The sequence below is a fragment of the Oryx dammah genome, unplaced genomic scaffold (assembly GCF_014754425.2).
Source record: "Oryx dammah isolate SB20612 unplaced genomic scaffold, SCBI_Odam_1.1 HiC_scaffold_18, whole genome shotgun sequence".
NCBI classification, from domain to species: domain Eukaryota; kingdom Metazoa; phylum Chordata; class Mammalia; order Artiodactyla; family Bovidae; genus Oryx; species Oryx dammah.
The window spans coordinates 24,326,347-24,350,693 of record NW_024070202.1 but is presented as its reverse complement, the minus strand read 5'-3'; the positions used below and the strand labels follow the sequence as shown (position 1 = coordinate 24,350,693).

At 35.1% G+C, this 24,347-nt stretch overlaps 1 protein-coding gene across 1 annotated transcript in view; it reads left to right on the top strand.

Moving 5' to 3' along the window:
- Positions 1-24,347, top strand: part of AGMO (alkylglycerol monooxygenase) — a 392,569-nt gene that overhangs the window by 172,102 nt on the left and 196,120 nt on the right. Inside the window, exons 6-10 of the mRNA XM_040260598.1 lie at positions 13,117-13,183; positions 13,584-13,649; positions 13,735-13,814; positions 18,108-18,242; positions 19,719-19,835. Of these exons, the coding sequence (XP_040116532.1) occupies positions 13,117-13,183; positions 13,584-13,649; positions 13,735-13,814; positions 18,108-18,242; positions 19,719-19,835 (465 nt within the window). The remainder of the gene's footprint in view (positions 1-13,116; positions 13,184-13,583; positions 13,650-13,734; positions 13,815-18,107; positions 18,243-19,718; positions 19,836-24,347) is intronic.

Here is a 24,347-nt window from a genome sequence, read left to right as displayed (position 1 = left end):
TTTCTCACGCACTGCTACAGATATGTAGCTCACACCATGTGTCAGTCACTCTACGAAGTATTTCACAAGGTGTATTTATTTGATTATACAATGTATTTATTAAGGCAACCCTATTGTCTCTATTCAGAATGAGGAAATTGAGCTATATCGAGATGAAGAAACTAGTGTTGTTGCAGCTGTTCGTAGTTGATGTTTGATTCAAATCCTAGTTAACAATTATCTGTTTTTTCCTCCTTTGAAATCTTGTATCATTGAGTTCACATCTCTCAGTGATGTCCCAGTTTGCCTGGTCCATCCCCAATATATATCTTTGTTTCTGGCATAGTTGTAACTAGCACACCCTTTCACTCTCTTGAAAGGTTCATGGTATACTTGTTGAGTTTTCCTCCTGAACAGCTCTTTTCTCTCTCTTTTCCTTTTCATTTCTAACTGCCTTATCATCTGTTACATAGATGGTTACAACAAAATTCTGTTTATTTTTGCTTTATTCATACAGATTCCTTTCTCTCCTATATACTTGCATACAACTGTGATGATCTTTTTAGAACCCAAATAATATCAGGACACAGCCAACATTAACAACAGACATTTTCATAATAAATGGCTCTCGACTGCCTCCAAGATAGAATCAAACACCTTAAAAACATCTACAGGTTTCAGCAACCATGTAATATGACCGTACTTACCTCTCCAATCCCATCCCACTAGTCAGCCGGATCGGCTGAATATACGGCACGGCTTTTTGCTCCTTAACCACATCGAACACATTTTTCTTCTCTGTACTTGCACAAGCTCTTTCTTTGCCTTTTCCCAAACATTCTCCATGATGCAGCTCAACTACAAGTTATTCTGAAATGTCTCCTTTTCACCTCTTAATGTTAAGTGCACTTTTCTTAACAGTACCCCTGTGTATTTTTTTTTAATCTGTTTCCATATTGACAGTTAATTATTAAGAGCATGGGCTCTGTTGGGTGGCATAAATGAGATGACTTATCAGTTCCTGCACATAGGAAGCATTCAATTAATAATGGTGGTTTAATTCTTATACCACTGTATTGTTATTGCTTAGCTCTGTTTCTCCAGTTATTGTCTGAGTTCTTTGATGGCACCAAATGTCCCTAATCTCTTGTGTGAACATCTGTTTACATGTATATATTCATATATTATATAAATATATACATACAAAACTGAATAAAAATAAGTAACAGTACTTAAATAAACAGTTGTAACATTGATAATAATTATTAGTGTTAGATATTAGTAAATATATGGTATGTACATATTTATATTTATAGGTAGAATATACTTATTCTATATCTCCCCTAATAAAATGTGAATTTTTGAGGGTAGTGATTCCTTATCTTTTGGAATTTTAAGGAATTTTGGAGAAGAAGTAAGTTGTATTTCAAAATGTATGCTTTTGAAAAATGCTTACTTTAACAAAAATCATGCTATTTTTCTACCTAATGTTTATTCCAATAGTACCTAATATAATAAACCTTTTGTTCTTGAAATAAGTTGAGACATTTCTCAGCACTTGTGCTCTCCTTACTTCCTTACTCTGTTTAACTTCTTGCTAAACTTCTGGTTCCAAATCTCGTTTCTTCTCTCAGTGTTCTTTCTTCTTAGAATTTAATTTACTTCACCATTTTTAGGTTCTCTGTAAGTAATTGCATATATAGTCTATAGCTCTAGCATAAATTTTCTTGTGGGTTTCAGATCAATGTTTCTAATGTTTGATATAACTTATTGATAGGAATATTTAATACCATTCTGAGTCAACAAGTCTGAAACATGTTTCATTACAGCTCCTTCCACCTTGGATCATCTGTGCTTCTTTGCTTCCATTGCTCCTTGAAGACAATGTCAAGATGAAATCTTGGTGTCAACTTTGACTCCTTGATCTCTCCTGTAGCCAATCTTTAAGTTCTATGCATGTTCTCTTTAGAAAGAATCTTTTGTTCTGTTCTAGTTACCTTTTAAGATAACTCACCCCCATCCTGCTTATTCATGTATGTATTAATAGTGTCTTTCCACATGTATTGAATATATAAATCTCTTTGAAGTTCATATATTTAAAAATATTTTTTAATTACCTATTCTAGGGCCAAAGAGTGATTCCAATTTTCTGACCTGGTTTGGTACCCCTTATTATTAACATTTTGAGAATCACAGCCTCTTTCCAGAAACTGTTGGGTTCTGATGAATCTTTCCCAAAGGAAAAACTTGGTGAAATTTTAAGACTTTTATTGAATTTACTGAAGATTATCAATAGACTATTTAAAAATTCATAGATCATAATTTTTAAAATGTCTGTTTAGGGCTGGAATTGGAGGCCTTCAGACACAAGAAATGAGATGGGACTCTATAATGAGAACTGGAGAGGAAGACATTTCAGGTGAAAGGGAATAATGAAACTTAATGGCTAAGAATATAGGTTTTATAGTCAAAGAGAAGTCTATCCTCTATTAGAGGTTTAAACAACTTCTTTACCAGTGTGATCCCAGAATCTAAAAGTTCCTACTTAATAGTAGTTCTATACCCTTTGTTGAAGGGGTGGGTATAGATATTTAATAAAGTTATTTAAAATCTCTGACCTTGTTTCCAAATCTGTTAAGTGAAAATAGGCCTATCTATCCTATAGGAATGTTATTAGGATTAATGAAATAGCATGTGTTAAGTACCTAGTCTGGAAAATAATATGTTTTCAATGAATGGCAATTATGAAAGAGCAAAAAAATCCTAAACTACCTATTGGAATTGGCGAGACAGAGACAGAGCAAATAGAATCTAGTATAACTGTTGTGCATCACCCACATGCATCAGAATTATTTGTGCTTATTTAAGATGTGGAATCATGGTCCCTTTCTAAGAACTCCAGAGTCTAAGTCTTTGGAAGAGTTAGTGTAGGAAAACTTCATTTTGAACAGGACCTTTAGAGATTAGAGTGAACATCGATGTGATGACGTTTGAGCACCAGGACTGTAGGAAGTGACAGTGAACTTGAAGATGAGGACAATATTTTATTCCTCTTGGTTTTCCCATTGTCTCATGAAAGCATCTGAACCCTTAGGTCAGGTGCAAGGTTGGTAATCACTGATATTTGTTGATTAACGAATGTCAAAGTGGCACTGAAATTGGGACTATGATCACGGTAGTGACAATGTACTGAGTCTTAGAATGAGTGAAACATTGACCTAACCTCTCAGTTTATCAGTTATTTTCTTTACCATAGGGTTGCTACTACTACTAATACTAATTGCATGGTTTCTTTTCTCACCGAGGGCCCAAATTGTAAATATAAAATGATGTTACACGAGAATGAAGTTTTATACAGTTGTGCTTACAAATATTTTTCATTTTCCCCATGTCAATTTAATTGGTGTTGTTAAAAAAAGGTCACTTGGAACCCACGTCCCTTTGAAGGAACACTTTCAGCAGCTGCTTACATTCATTTTTTTAAGGAAAAGTTAAAAGTCATAATCAAATGTAAACTGAGATGAATTAAAATAGAATGCTAACTTATCCATCTCTTGTCCTTTTGTTTGAGAAATAATACAAGCGTAAGCGATAAAAATCACCCTTCAAGCTAATTTATTATAAATGTGGTCCTTTAAAACCATTGTTTATTGTATAAACATAGCTTAGTCTCATTCTTCTTAAAACTAAGCTTTTAACTCTTTAACCCTACAGTATGGATTCATCAAAAAATTTACTCCCTATGAAGCTCTTTATGATCCCAACAGTCCTGATTCCTACAGATTGTTTTATTTCCAAAGTATAAATATTTCTTTTTCACTCCTTAGTGTGGAAATTTGGCTACCTCCATATTACATGCTTACTGAAGTAGAAAACTGCCTAATCAGATAGGAAAACATTTGGCTGTGAATAAATCAGCATTTGTCGAGGATTTCAAAGTGTGAAGTTAGGCAGACAAGCATAGATCCTAAGAGCTCTGCTTTCTCTTGCTTCCCTGTAGAGAAATCAGAGCCTAATATGACCTCCACTGCCATCTGTCTAAATACTTGAATGTGTTGTCTTGAATTAACACAACAGATCTAGTGGAGGGTGTAATTAAGATTTTATTTTTACATTTCACCACCAGGTGCTCTACAATATAAATTTATCCATTAATATTTAAATTGATTAAGTTTTCCTAAGGAAAACAATGGATGTTTAAAGAACAACTAATTCAGAACAAGAATTAAAATTATTGTAATATGTTGACTTGTAGCGTTTTTGTATTTTATCCATTGTTCTATGAAAAGTTGCTACAGATTTTCTTGAGAGCAAAAAACATATTACTATATATATATATTTATGCAATAATAAAATCTAACATTGTCACTTATACTTCCTCTACATCAATAGTTAATTTACCTGCTACTAAATTGTATTAATTTCTATTGTTTTTTTGTGACCTTTTAAAAGATCTTAACATGGTACTTTCCATAAAATACACCCTCAGTAAATGTCTATTTAATAAATGAAACCCACATAGCTTATTTTAATTTCCGTATAATCAGATGAAGTTCATGAACAAGGGAGAATTCTCTACAGTGTTTTCCAGCAATAAGCAATGGGACTATTTGCAAAGCTGAACTAAGGGAAACTAAATAAAAGCATAAATCCTTACTAAAGGTGATTTTCAGCTTGAGACCTGGAAAAGGAACTCAATCTATTTCTTAGTAAATAATTTTTGTTCCAATTATACATTCAAATTGATTATACGTTCAAATGTAATATCTGTATCGGGCATTGCAATTGAAGACAAAAAGACCGATTTTTCTCATCCTTTCCCCCAAAACTCAAAATTTTATGAGAAAGATAACTTTTTGGAAAAATTTTATTTCTGAAGTAACTGTACATTTCCATTGAAGAAACGGACTGTAAATAAGCTTCCTATGGGAAGTACCTGTAATATGCTTCCTGTGGGAAGTACTTTATTTCTTTTTACTTCTAAAACTTCGCATACTTCACAGAAATGCAATAAAAGTTTACAGAACAAATAGAAGACAGAGACTTCTTGCTCTGATTGTTTGTAAGTAGCTTTTGATAGTAGACTTCAATAATGACCTATAAATGCAGGGTTTAATCTGCTGAAACAGATTATGTCCAACACTAATATAAAACCCTTATCAGTAGTTTGGTAACTAAAATTGTTGATTGACATTTAACTTTGGATTTAATGTTTAGTGCATATAATAAATATGCTTAATAGGAATAAATCTATGTATATACATTAATAATTTTGCCCTTCACATGTGTAATCTGTAAGTGGGACTAATATACTGGAATATATTATTAAAATCTCATAGAAATATTTATAACCAATTGCTTTTCAGGAAGATATGGGTAAGCCTATAGTTAATTGTAAAGATCTTTCCAAATAAGAGATTCATCACATTCTTTTATACAAAAACACCCATGGATAGATAGCTGAAGGGAAAAAGGATAAAGTGAAAAATAGAGAGGGGAAGAAAGGATGAAAGAAAATTGGATAGAAAAAAGGCAAATAATCATAGTATAACTATTAGTCTCTGTAATTTAATTTGGATTTGCCCTGAATCTTGCCACTAATTAACCTGAAAAGTTTTGCCATTTTTAGACTGCACTTCACACATGTATTTCTCAGGTAAATATAATATGACAATAATTTTTATATCGGATGATAAATGTATTAGAAGCTGGCTTAGTTTTTCCCTTAAATACTGATGCAGTAAAACCCAGAGGCGCTCAGTGGTATGGGTCCCTCTGGAACATCAATCATGTATGATGCTGTAAGGAGAAGTCTTGACGAGTTAGACCCAGTGTTGTCAGTGTAACCTACGCTCATCTGAATGCAGGTATTTTTCTACTGTGGAGATTTTATTTCACTTCACCCTCAACCCAGTCGCTCCTCAGCATTTATCATATTGTTAACACATTCATTTTTATAATGAGAATTCTGTAAAACACGTGCTTTTTAGGACACATTTTCTCTATTATAAATTTTTCCTCTCAGACAGGAAGCATGGATATTTGTGCATTTCTTATTTGGAAAGAACTTAACAAATAACTATAAACTCATGCCTTCTTCCTAAAAAGTAAGTTCTTAAAAGTATATCTATTACCTTTTAATAATATGTTTCAGCATTTTAGTGCCAGTTTGCAGACAGAAAAACTGCAGGATAGAAATGTAATATGATATTCTCATATTCTAAAATTGGAAAAAAATAGAATTAAGAGTTTTAAAAATTAGATTTAGAAAGTTATCTTCCCTAACCTCAAAAATCAGAGTGAGCTGAGAGGAGGCAATTTTCTAAGCAATATGGACAAATGAAATACTTTTCTCTTGAATTAATTACTTTTGTTGAAAGGAAGTCTTGTCATCCAACTTGAGCAACCATTAATTATTTCTGTATGCTTAATTATAAAAATCTAACCAATATTTCAGAATCAGAAGAGTCAGTGAAATTATCTAAATGTATAAAATGGACTGTTATTTTTATAAGAAATAATTTTAGACAAGACACTAATTTTGAACATTTATTTTAATGCTTTTAGAGTTCAAGTCTAAGTGATTTTTCTATTTCATCTAGAGATACGTTTTTCACGTAATATACGGTAATGAGTGAAACTTCTGAGAAGTATATCATGGAAAGAATTAATTGCAGCCAGTTCATAGTAGACAGTTAAATATTTATTTACCACACGTACTAGGTTTGCTTAGCTTATCAATTTCCAAAGCAAAATTATTTCAGTTTGGTAACCCACATACTATGGAAATTTCATCACTCTTTTAGGCCTCTAAGTTATTCAGCTTACTCGGAGTGCAACTGGAGGGTGGATGGGACAGCGTGGGAGGTATTATGAGAATTCTCAAAAAATTTCAAAGCACTTGATGACATGCATTGGAGAAGGAAATGGCAACCCACTCCAGTGTTCTTGCCTGGAGAATCCTGGGGACCGGGGAGCCTGGTAGGCTGCCGTCTATGGGGTCGCACAGAGTCAGACACGACTGAAGCGACTTAGCAGCAGCAGCAGCAGCAGATGACTAGGAGACTGTATTTTCTGTTTCTGATTCTTTTCATTAAAACTGAAGTCCAAACACACCTGTTCTAAGAAAGCATAAAGATAATTCAAGAAAGTCACCTGCCAATGGTTACCATAATTCAACCATCCCATCATCTAGCCTGTGATTTTCTATTTCTTTTTGTTGTTGTTTTTAGCCCCTTTGTTTTAGTTATTTATCTTAATTTTTGACCTCACTAGAATGAACATTATGTTTGGACTCACTTCCCTGGCTTTAAACTCTGAGGACACTTTAGACTCATTTTTTGCCTCCACCCTTGGGAGTGACTACCAGGCTCATTCCTTAATGTACCTTTTCCCCTCTGATCTCCCAATTAGAAGGTGGAAATTATATAGAGCTTCCCTTCTGAACTACACAAGACTGGAGCTCAGCAAGACACACCCATGATGTAGAGATTCTCAGCCGTAAACTATTGACATTTTGGACCAGATAACTTTTATTTTGGGGGACTGTGCCCTCTGGGATGTTTAGCATTGCATGTACGTGTGTGTGTGTGTGTGTGTGCTCAGTCATATCTGACTCTTTGGCACCCCAGGGACTGTAGCCTACCAGGCTCCTGTGTCTATGGGATTCTCCAGGCAAGAATCCTGGAGTGTGTTGCCATTTCTTCCTGAGTCTCTTGTGTCTCCTGCATTGGCAGGCGGGTTCTTTACCATTGCACCACCTGCAAAGCCCATAAAGTGCACTAATCATTAGATACAGTACTACTTTCCCCAGTTGAGACAGCCAAATGTATCTCCAGGCATTGTCACACATCCCTTGGGAGCATAATCACCCCCTTTTAAGAAGAATCACCCTCACCTAAAAGAAACAGTGTGGAGGCAGATTTATCTCCCCAGTACAATCCTGCTGAGCAATCACAATGTGCAAGACACTACTGTTATGTACTTGTGAAAAACTTCGAGAAAGGAGAGGTCCAGTTTCTGTCTTCACAGAACTTCTGGAATATATAGGAAATGAATACAAATAACTAGAACATAGGACAACCTGACATAAAAAGTAGTGATCTCTTGTGTATTCAGAAAGAGGAAAATGAAATTCTCTGTGGAAAAATAAAAACGAGTGCTTGGAGAATGTAGGTAGGTCTTGGAGGTAAAGGTTTTCCTGGTGGCTCAGACAGTAAAGAACCTACCTGCAATGCAGGAGACCTGGATTCGATTTCTGGGTCTCACAGAAATCCCTGGGTCCATGGGGTCTCACAGAGTCGATCATGACTGAGCAACTAACACACTGGAGGCAGAACATGATTGCGGTGGGTCAGAGTGGAACATGAAGGCGTTGAGGAAGAATTGTGAACAGCTTTGAATTCCAGATGTTTGGACTTTTGTTCATTATGAAGTTGCTTTCATTTGTTTGTTTTATTTTTGATGAAGGGAAATGACATGATGAAACTCATGGCCCCTGTTCTCTTACTTTTACATTTAACTCTTTTCTACATCCACCATAAATTTTGGGTAGAAAAATAAGGAGTTTGTGACCAGTTCAACAAATCCAGTCCAGTGTACTTCTGCTGCTGCTGCTGCTGCTAAGTCGCTTCAGTTGTGTCCGACTCTGTGCGACCCCATAGACAGCAGCCCACTAGGCGCCTCTGTCCCTGGGATTCTCCAGGCAAGAATACTGGAGTGGGTTGCCATTTCCTTCTCCTGGGTAAATGTTAATTGATAGAATGGATGGAGCTTATACTTATAAAATCGTTACTTTTATTATTTATTCATTTTTAATAGTTTATTATTAAACAAGTAAAACAACTTAAGAAATAATCTTGTTGGAAAACAATGAATTCAAGAAATAGGCAGAAACATATTAAAGTTACTATCTTTGAACATTGGATGGGAAATTAGCACCCAAGTTTTAATAATATTGAAACTAAAAGCACAATATAAATAAGAAAGGCAAAGGATATAATCTAAAGCTGTCTGTTTAAGACATTGATTTTTAACCTCTGGGGACTAAAGGATCTCTTTGAATATACTATGAAAGTGATAGTTTCCCCAAGAAAAATACCAATAGTCACATACTCATAAAATCTGGTAAGACACTTCAGGGTGTTCTTGGCCTTCTGAAGCCCATACATGGCCTTTCTAGGCATCCATGGCCCTTGGGTTATAAAAAACCCTGACAGAAAACTACAGCTACAAAACATTGTTTCAGAGATCTAAGAAACTCTAGAAGTGCCTAAAATAACCGTAAGCACAATTTAGAAGCTGAAATTCCTGGGCTCTTTATAAATACCTGGATTTCATTTTGAAATGTAGTCAGAAAGCATTTAGTTAGCATTTCCCATTAAAGTTCTGAAAATGTAGATTACTTTTATTTGATGGAAAAAGTGCTGTATCTTTTAAAAGCAACATGAGAGAGCAATAGAAGGATTAGAGTTGAAACTGAGAAGACTTTAGGGCTCCTTCCAAGACATTTAAACTTGGACTAGTAATTTAGCTTCCCTGAGTTTCAGTTTTATGCTTTGTTATAACACAGTCTTGTACTATCTCATTTTTAAGTCCTCTATATGGTCTAAAATTTCATAATTTAAATGAACTCATCTAAATCTAAAAAGACAAGATAAATAAATAACTTCTAAAAAATGAGAATAGCTCCAATTATTTTCACAGTAACATATTGTCAGGAAGTGATTCAAAGCTGGACATAGTTGAATTGCTAAACCACTGAATTTGCAAAAGTGGGCAATAATTAAGTTGTTACACTCAGTCCTAATTAATTATTAATGACTTCTCCGTGACTTTGAATCAGAAGGGTTTTTTTTCAGGAGAGGTTCTGACTGGGCTGTCTGAATGATGAATCATCTCCCACACCGAGGTGGTCTTCCCCAGCTCCAAGGTACTCATAGGAACTACCAGGAAATTTGACTGTGGTTGCCTGTGTTGTACTTGGCATTTTATTAAAAAAAAAAAACAACCCTCACTTTCAGTATTGATATCACCATGCTTTAGCCTGCAGAAGCAAAAGATTTTCTTTGAGGAAAAGTGCTTGACATTAAAGAAAACAATGCCCTCAGCCAAGGCTCTCATCATCTGAATTCACTCACCATTTGTGTGGCTTTAAATGTGGCTGCACACACAGTTCTAGGGATCAGAAATGCATCTGGGTAGCAGAAGCCGGATAGTGTGGCCTCCTCCACCCCCTTTTGTTGTCTGGTTTTGTAACATATGTTAGCCACCAAAGAGACAAACAAGGATAAATGCTTTTCTCCTTTCCCATCTGGTTCTCTGCCAGAGATACAGGGCCTGTGCAAAGCATCAGATTTCAGTGTCCCGACTGCTGAGAAATCCCACTTTTTTGTTCTCTATCCATCACCATTCTTCTTCTCAACAAATATTTTTCCATCAAGTACAAAGCAATGGAGTCCAATAAAATCCAGGCTTGTTTCCACTAACTCCCCTCCCAATTCCTGGTCATTAATAATGCATTTGTAGGATAATATTTTTGCACCTTATTTCATAGAACTGTGGTCTGATATAAGGGCTATATATCCACAATATTTTGAACTTCTGAAATGAAAAATTACAGAGTTTTTCATATATAAATGAGTTCTGGTCTATGAATCAACCAACAAGTCTGTTGTTTGGACCTCATAATACATTGCTTATGGAAATAACTTTGAAAATGACACTAGAACTATAGATTAGAAAAGAGAGACAAGAAGAGAGAGGGGAGCCTAAGTCAACATACACTACATAACATTACCCATCCTCTGCATTGCAGACATTTGTGTCTTTTGCATGTCTGTTCCATAACGGAAACCAAGAAACCCTTAGAAGCCGGTCAGCAGGGTACGGGGCAAGGGCTGTTTCTTTCAGGTGTGTAAACAGTGAGTCTCCTAAGGAGATGCTGGTTGCACCTGTCACATGGAGAGTTGCGGCACTGTTATGAGGCAATGCTGCTGTTTCTTCTATGTTAGGAACCTTCTGAACCCCACAAGCTGAGGACTGTGTGGCTGCTGCAACTGTCCACATTTGCAATTGTAAATTGGATGTTTCAATATCAGAGGTTGCCAAAATGTGATTAAACTCTGCTAAATAAACGGTTATAATCTAGAAGTTTGTTTGGAACTGTAGGCATCTATTAATATTTTCAACTGGCTAAATGAGCATGGCTGTATAATACCAGAGTAGTAATTTCTTTTATTAAAAATTTTCAAGCATTCAGAAAACTAGAGAGAATAATACAGTGAATGTTCATAGCTCTATCACTTTATTATAAAAATCATTATGATATCTTATAATAACCTATAGTGGAAAAGAATCTGAAAAAGAATAGATATGTCTATCTGAATCACTTTGCTGTACATCTGAAACTAACACAACATTGTGAATCAACTATATTTCAATAAAAACATAATGATTTTGATTCATTCTCATTAGTTATGTTTTCCCTTCTAATTGCCAAATATAATGCAGCAAAACCTAGATTTCATGTCATGTATACTTTAGTTATACAACTCAGAAAGCAACTACATTTTCTTATGTAGTGACTATGACATCATAACTCCTAATAAAAGTATTCTCATTATGTCATACCATGTTTATAATCAATCTTCTCCCATTGCCTATAAAAGATATTTTATATTTGGTTTGTTATCTAAACAGGATTCCCCACAATACGTTTGGGTGTTACGTATCTTAAATATCTTTGTGCTTGATGCAGTCCCATTTCCCTATTTTTCTCGTGTGCCATTGACTTGCCAAATCCATGTCAGTGTTGTGATTGTCAGCGATGTTCTTTCCCCTTAAGCAGCATTTAACATGTTACTTTATTCCTTATATTGACATATCCTTTAAATGGACATTAACTTTGGAGCTGAGCAACCTCTTAAAATATCCTAACAGTGTACTGACTTTGTAATATGTAGATTCTAACAGATCATTTAGATTTTGATCTAAAGAAAAGTAAAAGGTTGTTATCTTCCATCATGGGTGGAAGAAAGAATAATGTGATCGAGATGAAAAGAGTTCCCACTTTGTTTAATATTAATCGTATACAATAACAAATGTTCTATATATGGGCTGCTCTTTTTAATGCTACTTGTCTGGTTTCTACATGTCTTGAAGACTCTGGCACGAGAGATTCTACTTGAGAAATGTGGGGAGATAACGTTAGAGAATTCTAGACCAAATTTTAAAGGGTCTTTAATTCCAGAAAAAGGTCCCTTTACATATTTGACTTGGAAATATGCCTCAAAAATGGACTGCAAAATGGGGCGTCTACACTCAGAGAACATATAGGCATCTACTTGAATAAGCAAGGACTACCCTTGCTACTGCAATAGTAAGTTGCTACATGACTGATTATTCTATGAAACCAACTCCAGAAAATGAATGTAATACTTGGTTTTCTTTCCCCTAGTTATGCTTTGTTATTATGAATCAACAAAGAATAGTTGGTAGGTGGATAGCATAAAATGACATAAAACCTGAAAGCATGCCTTGGCAATAGTAGCATCTAAACACAGCAACACTTGTAATCCTCAGAACACTATTGTGTGGTTACTAAAGTGGAAGTGTTAGTCCTCAGTTGTGTCCCACTCTTTGTGACCCCATGGACTATAGCCTGCTACGCTCCTCTGCCCATGGAATTCAGGCAGGAATATCGGGGTGGCTTGCCATTTTGTTCTCCTGAAGATCTTCCCAACCCAGGGATCAAACCTGGCTCTCCTGCAGTGCAGACAGATTCTTTACTGTCTGAGCCACCAGGGAAGGTAGATATTATTATTCTTCCCATTTTAAAGGTAAGGAAACTGAGTTACAAAAACTTTCAGTAATTTCCCCAGTACCACATAATAATAAATAGATGATTCAGGAACTGAACTGAGGCAATCACGCTCTTAACCTCACTACTATACTATATTGTCTCTTTGAATATATGATGAGCTTATTGCTATCTTATTGCTATAAACAACAGAAGATAGAGAAATTTCTTCTGAGTCTGAAAATTGCAACATTTTATAACCCATGGGGAATTTTAATGTGAGCACTTAAATATTGCATATAATTTAATAATAACTATATTCCTTTTATTTTAAAAAGGTCATCAATAACCTTGGTCCTTTGGAACTGATTCTTAATACTCCTAGCCATCATAGAGTTCATCACGGTGAGGAAATTTGATCTTTTCTTCTTCATTTCTTAAAAAAATGATATTATTTTGTATCATTTCATCACAATTACCCAACCTAGTCACCACACATTTTATAAGTAGGCATTTGCTTCTTCTTTTGAAGCTGGACAAACCTCATCTTCAAAGCAAGGACTGGAGGGAAAAAAGCAAAAAAAAAAAAAAAAAAAAAACCCAAAAAACCTTTACATGTCTGGCTTTTAGATTTTCCTTTTTCCTTAGATCTCCTCAGATGTAGTGGGAAAAAGAGTTAACCAGACGATGGAGTACACACTTCATAGAATCTAGTGTTGTCAGTGAAAAGATATTTTTAGGAATATCATTGTTTCAAAAGTATGACTTCCTTTTTTTAAAAAAAACTTAATATTTTATCTCACAGGCAGAAACCGTTATTGTATAGACAAAAATTTTGCTGGAACTCTTATCATATGGGATAGAATCTTTGGTAAGTAAAAAGTACAAGCATTTAAAAAATTAAATTAACTCCTTAATTCACAGAAAGTCAAAGATCATTATTGTTTGTCTTCCAGGGACATTTGAGGCAGAAAATGAAAAAGTTGTATATGGTCTAACACATCCCATTAATACATTTGAACCTTTCAAGGTGCAGGTAATGTTATTGATTTTATTCTTTCTGCATTGATTACGTCTTCTTATAAATTTTATATTTGAAAGAAAATTTAGTTGCTGAAAGGTAAAAGTACGTTACATTGACCTTAAAAAAAAATTACTTTAGTTGTAGAAGAATTTGAAAATAACTCTGGCACTCCAAGATTTGAATCAAATTGGGCCAAATAAATTTGCAAACAATTCATTGCCACAATTTTTAAAGATGTCTGTTACCTAGAATTAAAAGAAATAGTTCTTTAGCAACATACCTCTCAGAATAGACCTGAAATATATTCGTGTGTTCAGAAGGAGTGGTAATAAAATGTATAATTAAGGCTGATCCCAGAGTAAGAAAAATATTTGCTTCAAGGCTACATGACTCTGGTTAGAAATTCAAGGTGAGGCCTTTGCCCTCCTCTTCTTGGACTGAGGTGTCAAGAGCTATTATGGGTGGGTTAGGTCTGCACATTACCTCACCTGCTAAGACTCTTTGCCCTGGACTAGTTTTCTGTCAGACATGTGGTATTGGTTGTTCACTGGTCTCAATGGTTGGCACTAGAGAGATGAGGAATGTCTGCGAAGCTCTGATCCGTCAGCAGCAGACCACCGCAAACCCTCCCTGGGGTCAGAACTAGTAAATGAGAAAAAGATAAGAATACTTGAAAACCTGAAGAGGTCAGTCAATGACAGCTCTGTCCAGGGGACAGGATATACAGCATTTAGAAAAGGGAAAAGTGCAGGTTCATGTTGGGTCTGCTTTACAAACCTACTTCCTCAAAGTTTTAAAAGAAATTTAAAGTAAGAAAATTGACATTTATTGGGCTTTGACTATTTGCAGGGCATTACTAACAGCACAAATATTTAACCATTGTTAAAACTTACTAAGGTTTATCTTCTGTTCAGATCAGTTCAGTCGCTCAGTCGTGTCTGACTCTTTGTGACCCATGGACTGCAGTTTGCCAGGCCTCCCTGTCCACCACCAACTCCCAGAGTTTACACAGACTCATTTCCATTGAGAAGTTGGTGCCATCCAACCACTTCATCTTCTGTCATCCCCTTCTCCTCCTGCATTCAATCTTTCCCAGAATCAGGGTCTTTTCAAATGAGTCAGTTCTTCGCATCAGGAGGCCAAAGTATTAGAGTTTGAGCTTCAGCATCAGTCCTTTCAATGAATATTCAGGACTGATTTATTTTAGGAAGGACTGGTTGGATCTCCTTGCAGTCCAAGGGACTCTCAAGAGTGTTCTCCAACACCACAGTTCAAATTCATCAATACTTCAGCGCTCAGCTTTCTTTATAATCGAACTCTCACATCCATACATGACTACTGGAAAACCCATAGCCTTGACTAGACGAATCTTTGTTGGCACAGTGATGTCTCTGCTTTTTAATATGCTGTCTAGGTTGGTCATAACCTTTCTTCCAAGGAGTAAGCGTCTTTTATTTTCATGGCTGCAATCACCATCTGCAGTGATTTGGGAGCCCTCCCAAAATAAAGTCTGTCACTGTTTCCATTGTTTCCCCATCTATTTCCCATGAAGTGATGGGACCGGATGCCATGATCTTCATTTTCTGAATGTTGAGCTGTAAGCCAACTTTTTCACTCTCCTCTTTCACTTTCATCAAGAGACTCTAGTTCTTCACTTTCTGCCATAAGGGTGGTGTCATCTGCATATCTGAGGTGATTGATATTTCTCCCGGCAATCTTGATTCCAGATTGTGTTTCATCCAGCCCAGCGTTTCTCATGATGTACTCTGCATGTAAGTTAAATAAGCAGGGTGACAATATACAGCCTTGACGTACTCCTTTTCCTATTTGGAACCAGTCTGTTGTTTCATGTCCAGTTGCTTCCTGACCTGCATACAGATTTCTCAAGAGGCAGGTCAGGTGGTCTGGTAGTCCCATTTCTTTCATATCTTCTGTTATCCCTCATGTCTTCTGTTAGCCTCAGTTTTTTTGTTGTTGCTGTTTTTTTTTTTTTTTTTTGGTGGATAAAACTGAGATTCCCAGGATTTAAATAATTCTTCCAACTATTCACAGTTTGTCAGATTCAAACCTAAAAGTAGAGTGGGTTGAAGGCCCAGTTCCAAACTTGATCAACTCAATTTTATGGAAAAGGCTGTCATAAATTGACTTCACTTTTCAAATGAAAGGCATTTTTATGTCACCATTCAGAAGAGAAATTTTATTACTTCTCTTTTTTCTTCTCACCTAATTGTATTTTCTCTCTCACTTTCTCACTCTTAGATGCTACTAAGAATGTGATGGATTTTTTTTTTTTCAGGAAGATATTAGCAAATATTTCCAGGTACTTTTAAGAAATATTTCTAGGTACTTTCTTTATAGAACTGAAGTTAAGTTTCGAGATAATACACTTAGAGACACCTCTTCATTGGGTGTGGTCTTCTCTTCATAATGTAGAGATTAAAAAGGAAATACAGCTTAGTCTCTGTCCTCTAAGAGAGAGCCTTTCAAACCTAACATGCATATGAATCATGGGAGGATCTGATTAAAGGATGGGTTCAGTAGGTCTGAATTCCATCCAAGACTCTGTGTTTCTAACAAGCCCCCAGGAGATGCAGACACTGCTGGTTGATGGTGATCCTTTAACTAGCAAGACTTGGGAAGTGTACACGTGGAGGAAAAGGGGCTCTTATTTGAGATACAATAAGAGGTTGAAGACTGCATGGCATGAGTGCACAAAGAATTGGTTGATTAGGTTTTGAAGACACAATATTCAGACAGTCACAGGTCTTTATGAGCTACTGCTGAATCTGTGTTCAATAATCCAGGCTTCTGCCCTCAAATAAAATTTCCTTTAGCATAATAATTGTCAGAACTGTGTCTAAGGTTTAGTCTTCTCATACTCCCTTATATTGTCAGAAATATCAAATCAGGAAATTGTAATATTAGGAGTCCCTCAACTTACAAAATTGCATATCTGCTTTCACTTGTGTTGCTCTATATTTAACTAATTTTCTCACCTTCCCATCAGAGGATTCAAGAGCAACTTAGAATGATCCCTGTTAGATAGAAAGGGCTTTTCTTTTCCTCCTTTATTTTTAAGTATAGATCATTCATTTTGCTTTCCTTTGGGGTCCAGGTATTTCAGGCCATTGGCAAAGAAATAAGTGAGAAAGTGCTCCTTATTTTAAAACATTACCATGTATTTCTCATGGCTGTGTCTAGAATGATAGTAATACAATTACAGTCAGTTTTTAAAATAGCAAAACGGGTAAGTGTATTAATGTGTGTCATGCCATTAATTTTCTGTATTATTATTATTTTATTACAAAGCCTCAACAAAATCCTGCATTGTTCCTTAATTGCTTTAGATTCCTTATTGTAATATTTCAAGTAATTTTAAAAGCCATTTTTATAATGTTAGCAGTTTAAATTCTGTAAGAGATCATGAAAATGCACATGAGACCACAAAGTCTAACAGAACCCAAACTTCTTTCTGCATTAATTTATTACTACACTTACTATAAAACTCATTTTTAGAGTTTATAGCTGATGCCCAATATCTAGGACTATTTTTAATTCTGTGATGCAGTATTATAACATGTGTGGCATATATAGCTAATTATCCTAATAGCCAATATTTAATGAGTACTTGTCATACATGTGCATACTTTAACTTTATACCTATCAAATGTGTTTTATTTAAAGAATGTGAATTGCTGCTATAAGCCTCAAGGTAAACTTTTGATTCAGTAAACTTTTTTCTTATTACAGAATATGAAAAATACTTATAAATCTACCCTCAGAAATGGCACTGAAATTTTTTTCTTAATGTGATATCTTTACCTATAATTCAATATAGTAAATAAAATTATTTTAAAAATATATAGCGGATACACCTATTTATATGATTCTAGTTCTACCTTAACAACTGTTTAGCAAGTCTAGAAAAGATGTCATTCGACATGGCTTGTTGAATGCGCAGGCTGCTGGTCAATAGCATTGGAAGTAAAGTCTCTGAACTCATTTTTTTTTTCTTTGTTGATTTTCTAAGCCTTTGCCATATTTTAAAATTTCAAATTTTGTGGAGTTTCAGAAATATTGATAAGAATACATTTAAGCATAAAGGTATACAGAATGCATAGAATAAATTTCAATTTATAACACAATTGCATATTAATCATCATTAGCAAATTATATATAACTATATATTAAAGAATAATTTATAAATTGCATTATACAGTAGAATAAAACACATGATTTAACGTATGTAACCTGTTTGTTGTAGGATTTCCTTATTTCAAATGAATTATATTTTTATTCTTCTAGTTCCATCATTTAGTTAACATATGGACTACATTCTGGGCCACGCCTGGGTTGTTCAATAAGTTTTCTGTCATATTTAAAGGACCAGGATGGAGTCCAGGTAAACCAAGACTTGGACTGATTGAAGAAATCCCAGAGGTAAATAGTGTTCATGAATTTGATGATGGGAAAGATTAATTTCCTATTGTCAGGTCTTCAGCCAGCCTGTAATTCATGCTGACTTCATGCAAATCTGAAAAAAGATGTTTCCTGAGGCAGATGCAGTCATGCAATGTGTAACTTAATGAGTGGACACCACCTAGGGGCCAATAAGAGGGGTGCCCTCTCCCAGACGGATGCTGCCTCTTCCTAGGGAGCGTGCATTGGGGCAGAGCACCAGAGACTGGTTTTCTTGGCTCAAACCCACAGTCAAGAGCCTTTGTGTAGTGCAGAAACCACACAGACACTTGTGGGTTCATCACAGAACCTAGAATGTGAGAGATGGAGGGAGCCTTTTGGATGATTCTGTCCAGTCTTCATTTGTCTATGAAAAATTGAGATCTCCAGAACTGAAGGTCTAAAGCCACACCAAAATGATGTGGTTGTTGGATTAGACCACAACTTTATTAATTCCCTAGTGGAATAGTAGCATTAAATGCAGAAATCCATTAAAACTAAAACATTAAGCAAAGTAGAGATGTAAAACATAGAAATCCAAATGAGAAATTCAGTTTCAATATGGAATTCCTCTGATGAAAAAAGAATTTCTTTCCATCATTCAGCGTATATGTTGTGATTGCTTATCAAGATAACTGTCATTAATAGTAATACAAAAACAATAAGCTACTCTTGATTTCAGAGATGAGTATAAAAGTTAGCCAGTATTTCAAGGAAATGAAAATCATATGTTTTATTTGAATATGTTATTTTTCAAAAATCTCGATTTAAATAAGGATGTTTTCTCTTCCAGTTACAAAAGCTGCTGTGTTGGAATTTCCTAGACACCTGGTTATGTTCACAGCTAGTTATAGAACAACATTTTAAATTGATATAGGTGAAAATAGTTTGCTTATTTCAGCTCCAGAGAGTCTAGTCAGCTACGGTTCATTTATTATTTTCCTTTTTTTCAATAAATAATTCTAAGTGAATATTTTAAAGTCATATTGATGCCTAAATCTGCATTATAAGGATAGGATTATAGTGTTTCTGGGAAACTGTAGTCTGGGAAAGTTGTTTTCAATAAGACAGTGTTTCTCTTTGAAGCAAGATTATCTCCACTACCCCAAATCACCTTCCATTTTCTCTTTTGCTATACTTCAATGTATAATCATGGACATATTTTAATATTTCATATAACATGTTCTTTTTTATGTTAATCATCAGTATCAATTCTTACATTGCTCTATATAAAGCAGACAAGATTAGACTCATAATGTTTCTGAAATGAGAAACAAGTCTCCTAATTTTCGCATTTTTTCCTATCTGAAGTAATAAACATGAGTAGTTTCAAGGGTCTAAAAAAAGAAAAGCAAAATCTTTCATTTCTTTTTTCATATCTCCTCTTCACTTAGTGTGAATTTCAGTGAGAGAGATAATGGAGCAATATCATGGAAAAGTTTTTTTCTGTCTTCCTAGGTCGAGGGGAAGGAAGTTCCTTTCTCATCATCGGCCTCTCAGCTATTGAAGATATATGTAGTGGTACAGTTTGCTCTGATGCTGGCATTTTATGAAGAGACCTTTGCAGATAAAGCTGTAAGTAGTGCTAATTTTAAATAGAGTGTGAAAAAATTATCTGTCACTCTGAAAATGAAAATAAGCTCTCTTTTCTCCCTGTGCTGTATTCTTTTCTGTAGTTTTTTTGAATTTTTGCAATATCTCACATTTAAACAGATAAATGAATTCATCTACAATCAATTTAATTAATTGAGCCAATTATAAGTTAATTATATCCAAAATATTTCTGTATAGTGTCCATCAAATAGTAAATTATTAATCTAAATGGCAAGTAGGAAATGATTTGCCAGAAATAAATTCTTCAACAATTATAAGGAAAGTATTTCAAAAGTTAGAATTAAATGTTTTGGGGAAAGTGGACTTTACATTAATTTCAACATACTTATCTTCAGTTAGAGAATACCCTGATAACTTGAATTTAGGAGATTTGCAATGTATGATGAAGTTTATTTATTGTATACTTTCTAAATATTCAAAATATTCAGTTCATCTTACTCAAGCATAAGAGCACTGGACCAGGATTTAGAATCTGGATTCTGATTTAGCATTGCCACCTGGGGAATCATCTTTTGGCCACATAAGAACACCCTCACTGCCTACATCTTGAAGAAAACAAAAATAGCATAATGTACATAACAATGCCCTATAAACTATAAAAAGATAAAAACAGAAGTATTTTTAAATATTTGTTTTATATCATAGATGTATTCACATTATGTTTTTTTCAAAAAATAGTTAAAATATTTCAAAGAAGTACATAAATTATAGTGAAGTAACTAGGTTGGAGACTTCCCCCATGACTCAGAGGTAAAGAATCTGCCTTTAATGCAGAAGACACAGGAGACACAGGTTCGATCCCTGGGTGGGGAAGATCCCCTGGAGGATGGCATGGCAACCCACTCCAATATTCTTGCCTGGAGAGACCCATGGACAGAGGAGCCTGGTGGGCTGGAGTCCATGGGGTCACAGAGTCGGATACGAATGAAGTGACTGAGCATGCATGCACAGCTAGTTTGGAAATAGGTGAAATTGAAAGAAGAATGACAGAAGAATGGAAAATCGGTGTCTTTGATTTAGTTACCAAGTAAATACATACCTCATAAAAGAACCTCACTGAGTTAAGAATGTTGAGGACTCAGTGAGGACTCATTCATAGCTCTGTATGAATAACAGTTAGGCTCTAAAGAAACAAAGAAAAGGGTGTTTCCATTTTCAGCAAAGTGGGTTAGATACACCGACATCTTTTTAAGGTGTATCGGACACCTAAAATTTCTGACAAAATGTAATTTTTAATAAAACTCTTTACATTACATAGATGAGTTGGCAAAAAAAAAAAATGAGGTACTCTTTAGAGGCTGAAAATGTTGAGAAAATGCAAATTCAATAAGGCGCTATTTCTGACCTGACAGCTGTCCCAGGCACTGAATAGTCACTGTTGGTCAGTTCCTTAAGGGACCCAAAACAAAGCTGAGAGTCTACATGGGTAGAAGATCAGTTATAGAATTTCAAGTAAAACAACTGAAAGCAAAAGAAATACTTTTAGTGAAGGGATGGAGAGGAGGGTGAGGAAAAGAAACATAGAACAGAAACTCACCCTTATTGGACTTGGCTTTGAGGAGGCAAAAAAAAAGTCTTCCCTGTGATTTTTTTAGCTACAAACCATCTCTCACTCAAATATGCATTCAGGATTTACACGAATTATTAGTTTATAAACCTAAACTAAATACATGGTTTGGTGTCAGATGAGGACTAGATCAGGACTCATGTTTAAAAGATTCATGTTCAAATCATGCTTAGAGCATTCCTCTCAAACACAAGTCTCAGTGTAGTCCCCAGGTAATATCACAGTGATGATGAACATAGAGATAAAAAGCACAGAAACACACTAGGAGAAAGCCATCATGACAAAGCACTTAGCAGAAATAACAAAAGAGTTAATATATTTTGAAAATAAAATCAATTAAAACATGAATTAAGTAAACTTAATATGTTTGAAGATGCAAAGTTAAAATTAAAAATAAATTAGAAATTATGGAAAATCAAGATACAATGATGAAGCACATTTAGAAATAATCAAATTAAACTTCTAGAACACAAAAACACAGTGGGCATGAGGAGGTCAACAACTTCATTGACAGTTTGCTGCTGCTGCTGCTCCTAAATTGCTTCAGTTGTGTCCGACTCTTTGCGACCTGTGGATGATAGCCCGCCAGGCTCCTCTGTTCGCGGGATCCTCCAGGTAAGAATACTGGATTGCCATGCCCTCCTCCAGGGAATCTTCCCAACCCAGGGATCGAACCCAGGTCTCCCGCACTGCAGGTGGATTTTTTACCTTCTGAGCCACCAGGGAAGTCCACAAATTTATACTGAAGTGAGTAGCCTTCTCCAGGGGATCTTCCTGACCCAGGAATCAAACCAGGGTCTCCTGCATTGCAGGTGGATTCTTTACCAGCTGAGCTACCAGGGAAACCCCACTTTACCATAACACCACCTGAAGACTACTAAAGAAAGAATTAGTGCATCAAAAGTGCAAGATATATATACATATATATATTATACAGTGCTAACAGACAATGATATAAAAATAACTGATAGAAATTACCTTTAGACATAAAAAAACAGTGTGAAAAAGTCTAAGAAAATGTAAAAATCAAGAAAATGCATATGAATACAAATGGGATTAGTGGGCAGTGAATTCAGGCAAGGTTAATCACTTTTTTCAAAGATTATTGACAGATATCAGTCTATCCATGAAAGCTCCATAGTAGAAGTTGATAAATAAGATATGCAGAAAAATTAGTCTAGTATAAGGTTATGTTAAAATACCTTTAATATATAAAGGCTTCCCTGGTGGCTCAGATGGTAAAGAATCTGCCTGCAATGCAGGAGACCTGGGTTCGATCCCTGAATTGGAAAGATCCCCTGGAGGATGGTATGGAAACCCACTCCAGTATTCTTGCCTGGAGAATTCCACAGACAGAGGAGCCTGGCAAACTACAGTCCACAGGGTCACAAAGAGTCTGTTCTAAGGAACAGAATATCCAATTAAATGCAGCTTAAATAAAACGGAAAATTCAGAGTCGAGTATTTCGAAGAGTGATTAGTTTAGCAGTTCAAACATGCAGAGTTTCCAAAAGACTTGCTTCTCTACAGTTCTCTGTACTTCCATCACCACATTACAGCAATTCTGGGCATCCTGTCCTGATAGTGACACCAAAGGCAGCAAGTAGTTTCTTAGAAATTTCTTTTAAGAAAGAGATGGGAAAAATTTCAGAGTATTTCTCAGCAAATGTCCTTTCGTGTCTCTTTGTTCAGAACAAATTCATATGCCCACACTGAAACAATAACTAACACAAGGTCATGAATTAACCATGAATATATCATATGAATAAATCATATTAAGTTATATCATAATTCAAGCTCTGGGGATAAAGGGTTCACTTTCTTGCTGAGCATATCCCTTCCTTATACCTGGATAAAATCAGCATAGTATTAATACAGAAGAAATGGGGGACATTTTCTAGTTGGACAAATAACTGTATATACAGTGTGTCTTGCTAAATAAAATAGATTTACAGAAAGTTATTACAGAGACTATTGGATAACCTTGAAGAAAGCCATTTTAATTTTAAACATTATTTAAAGACTTTAATGATCTATGTATGTTTGTGTGTCTTTTGCATTTAAAATTAATAACCCAATATTGCTATACACAGTGACTCCAGTTTTGGGCAACAGACAAGTTCATTTGTGCTCTCACTCCATGTATAACTTAAAAAAAAAAAAAAAACTACAGAAAAGACTTCCCTGATTTTCGCAGAAAACAGTGATTTCATTTCTAGTTTCCATTCTATGAACTTAAAAGAAGAAATAGGATACAGTGTGACCAGAAATGCTTTGGAAATATCATGATAGGAAATACACTGGTTTACTCTTTGCTGGTTCATATATGTGCTACACTAATGAAACCAGTTCCATATTGTAGCAAGTTCATTTGTCTTTAGCTTCAAAAGAAACAAAATTTGAAGCCAACAATTTCTTTCAGGAGCAAAGGTTTCTTAAAAGCAGCATGAATTACATTACTCTGAGCAATGCGTGTGTTGATGTCAAACTACCATAATGGTTAGACTTATTAATTGCTTCACCTAGGGCCTCATAATCATGTCTTCAAGTATTACATAATTATCCCATCACTGATTACTTTGTTATTTTAACTTGTTCACCTACATTATGATTAAAATATATGTGCATTAATGGAGGTTAGATAATTGAGTAACACCAGAAAAAAAGCTTTATCATCTATATCTAAATATCTATCTAACTTTTGATATACTGATCAATACTGAGTACAGTTGGCATTATTGAATTTTTAGACTAAATATAGTCTCAAAATAAATTAACCTAATTCACAGAAATAAAAATGAAGATTTATCCATTTTGACTTTGCAAGAGAGGCCTTAATATTAAGTTCACCAAGAGAATTTGAATGTCTAGGCGTGCATGAGTGCTACTTGGGTTAAAATTTAGCCA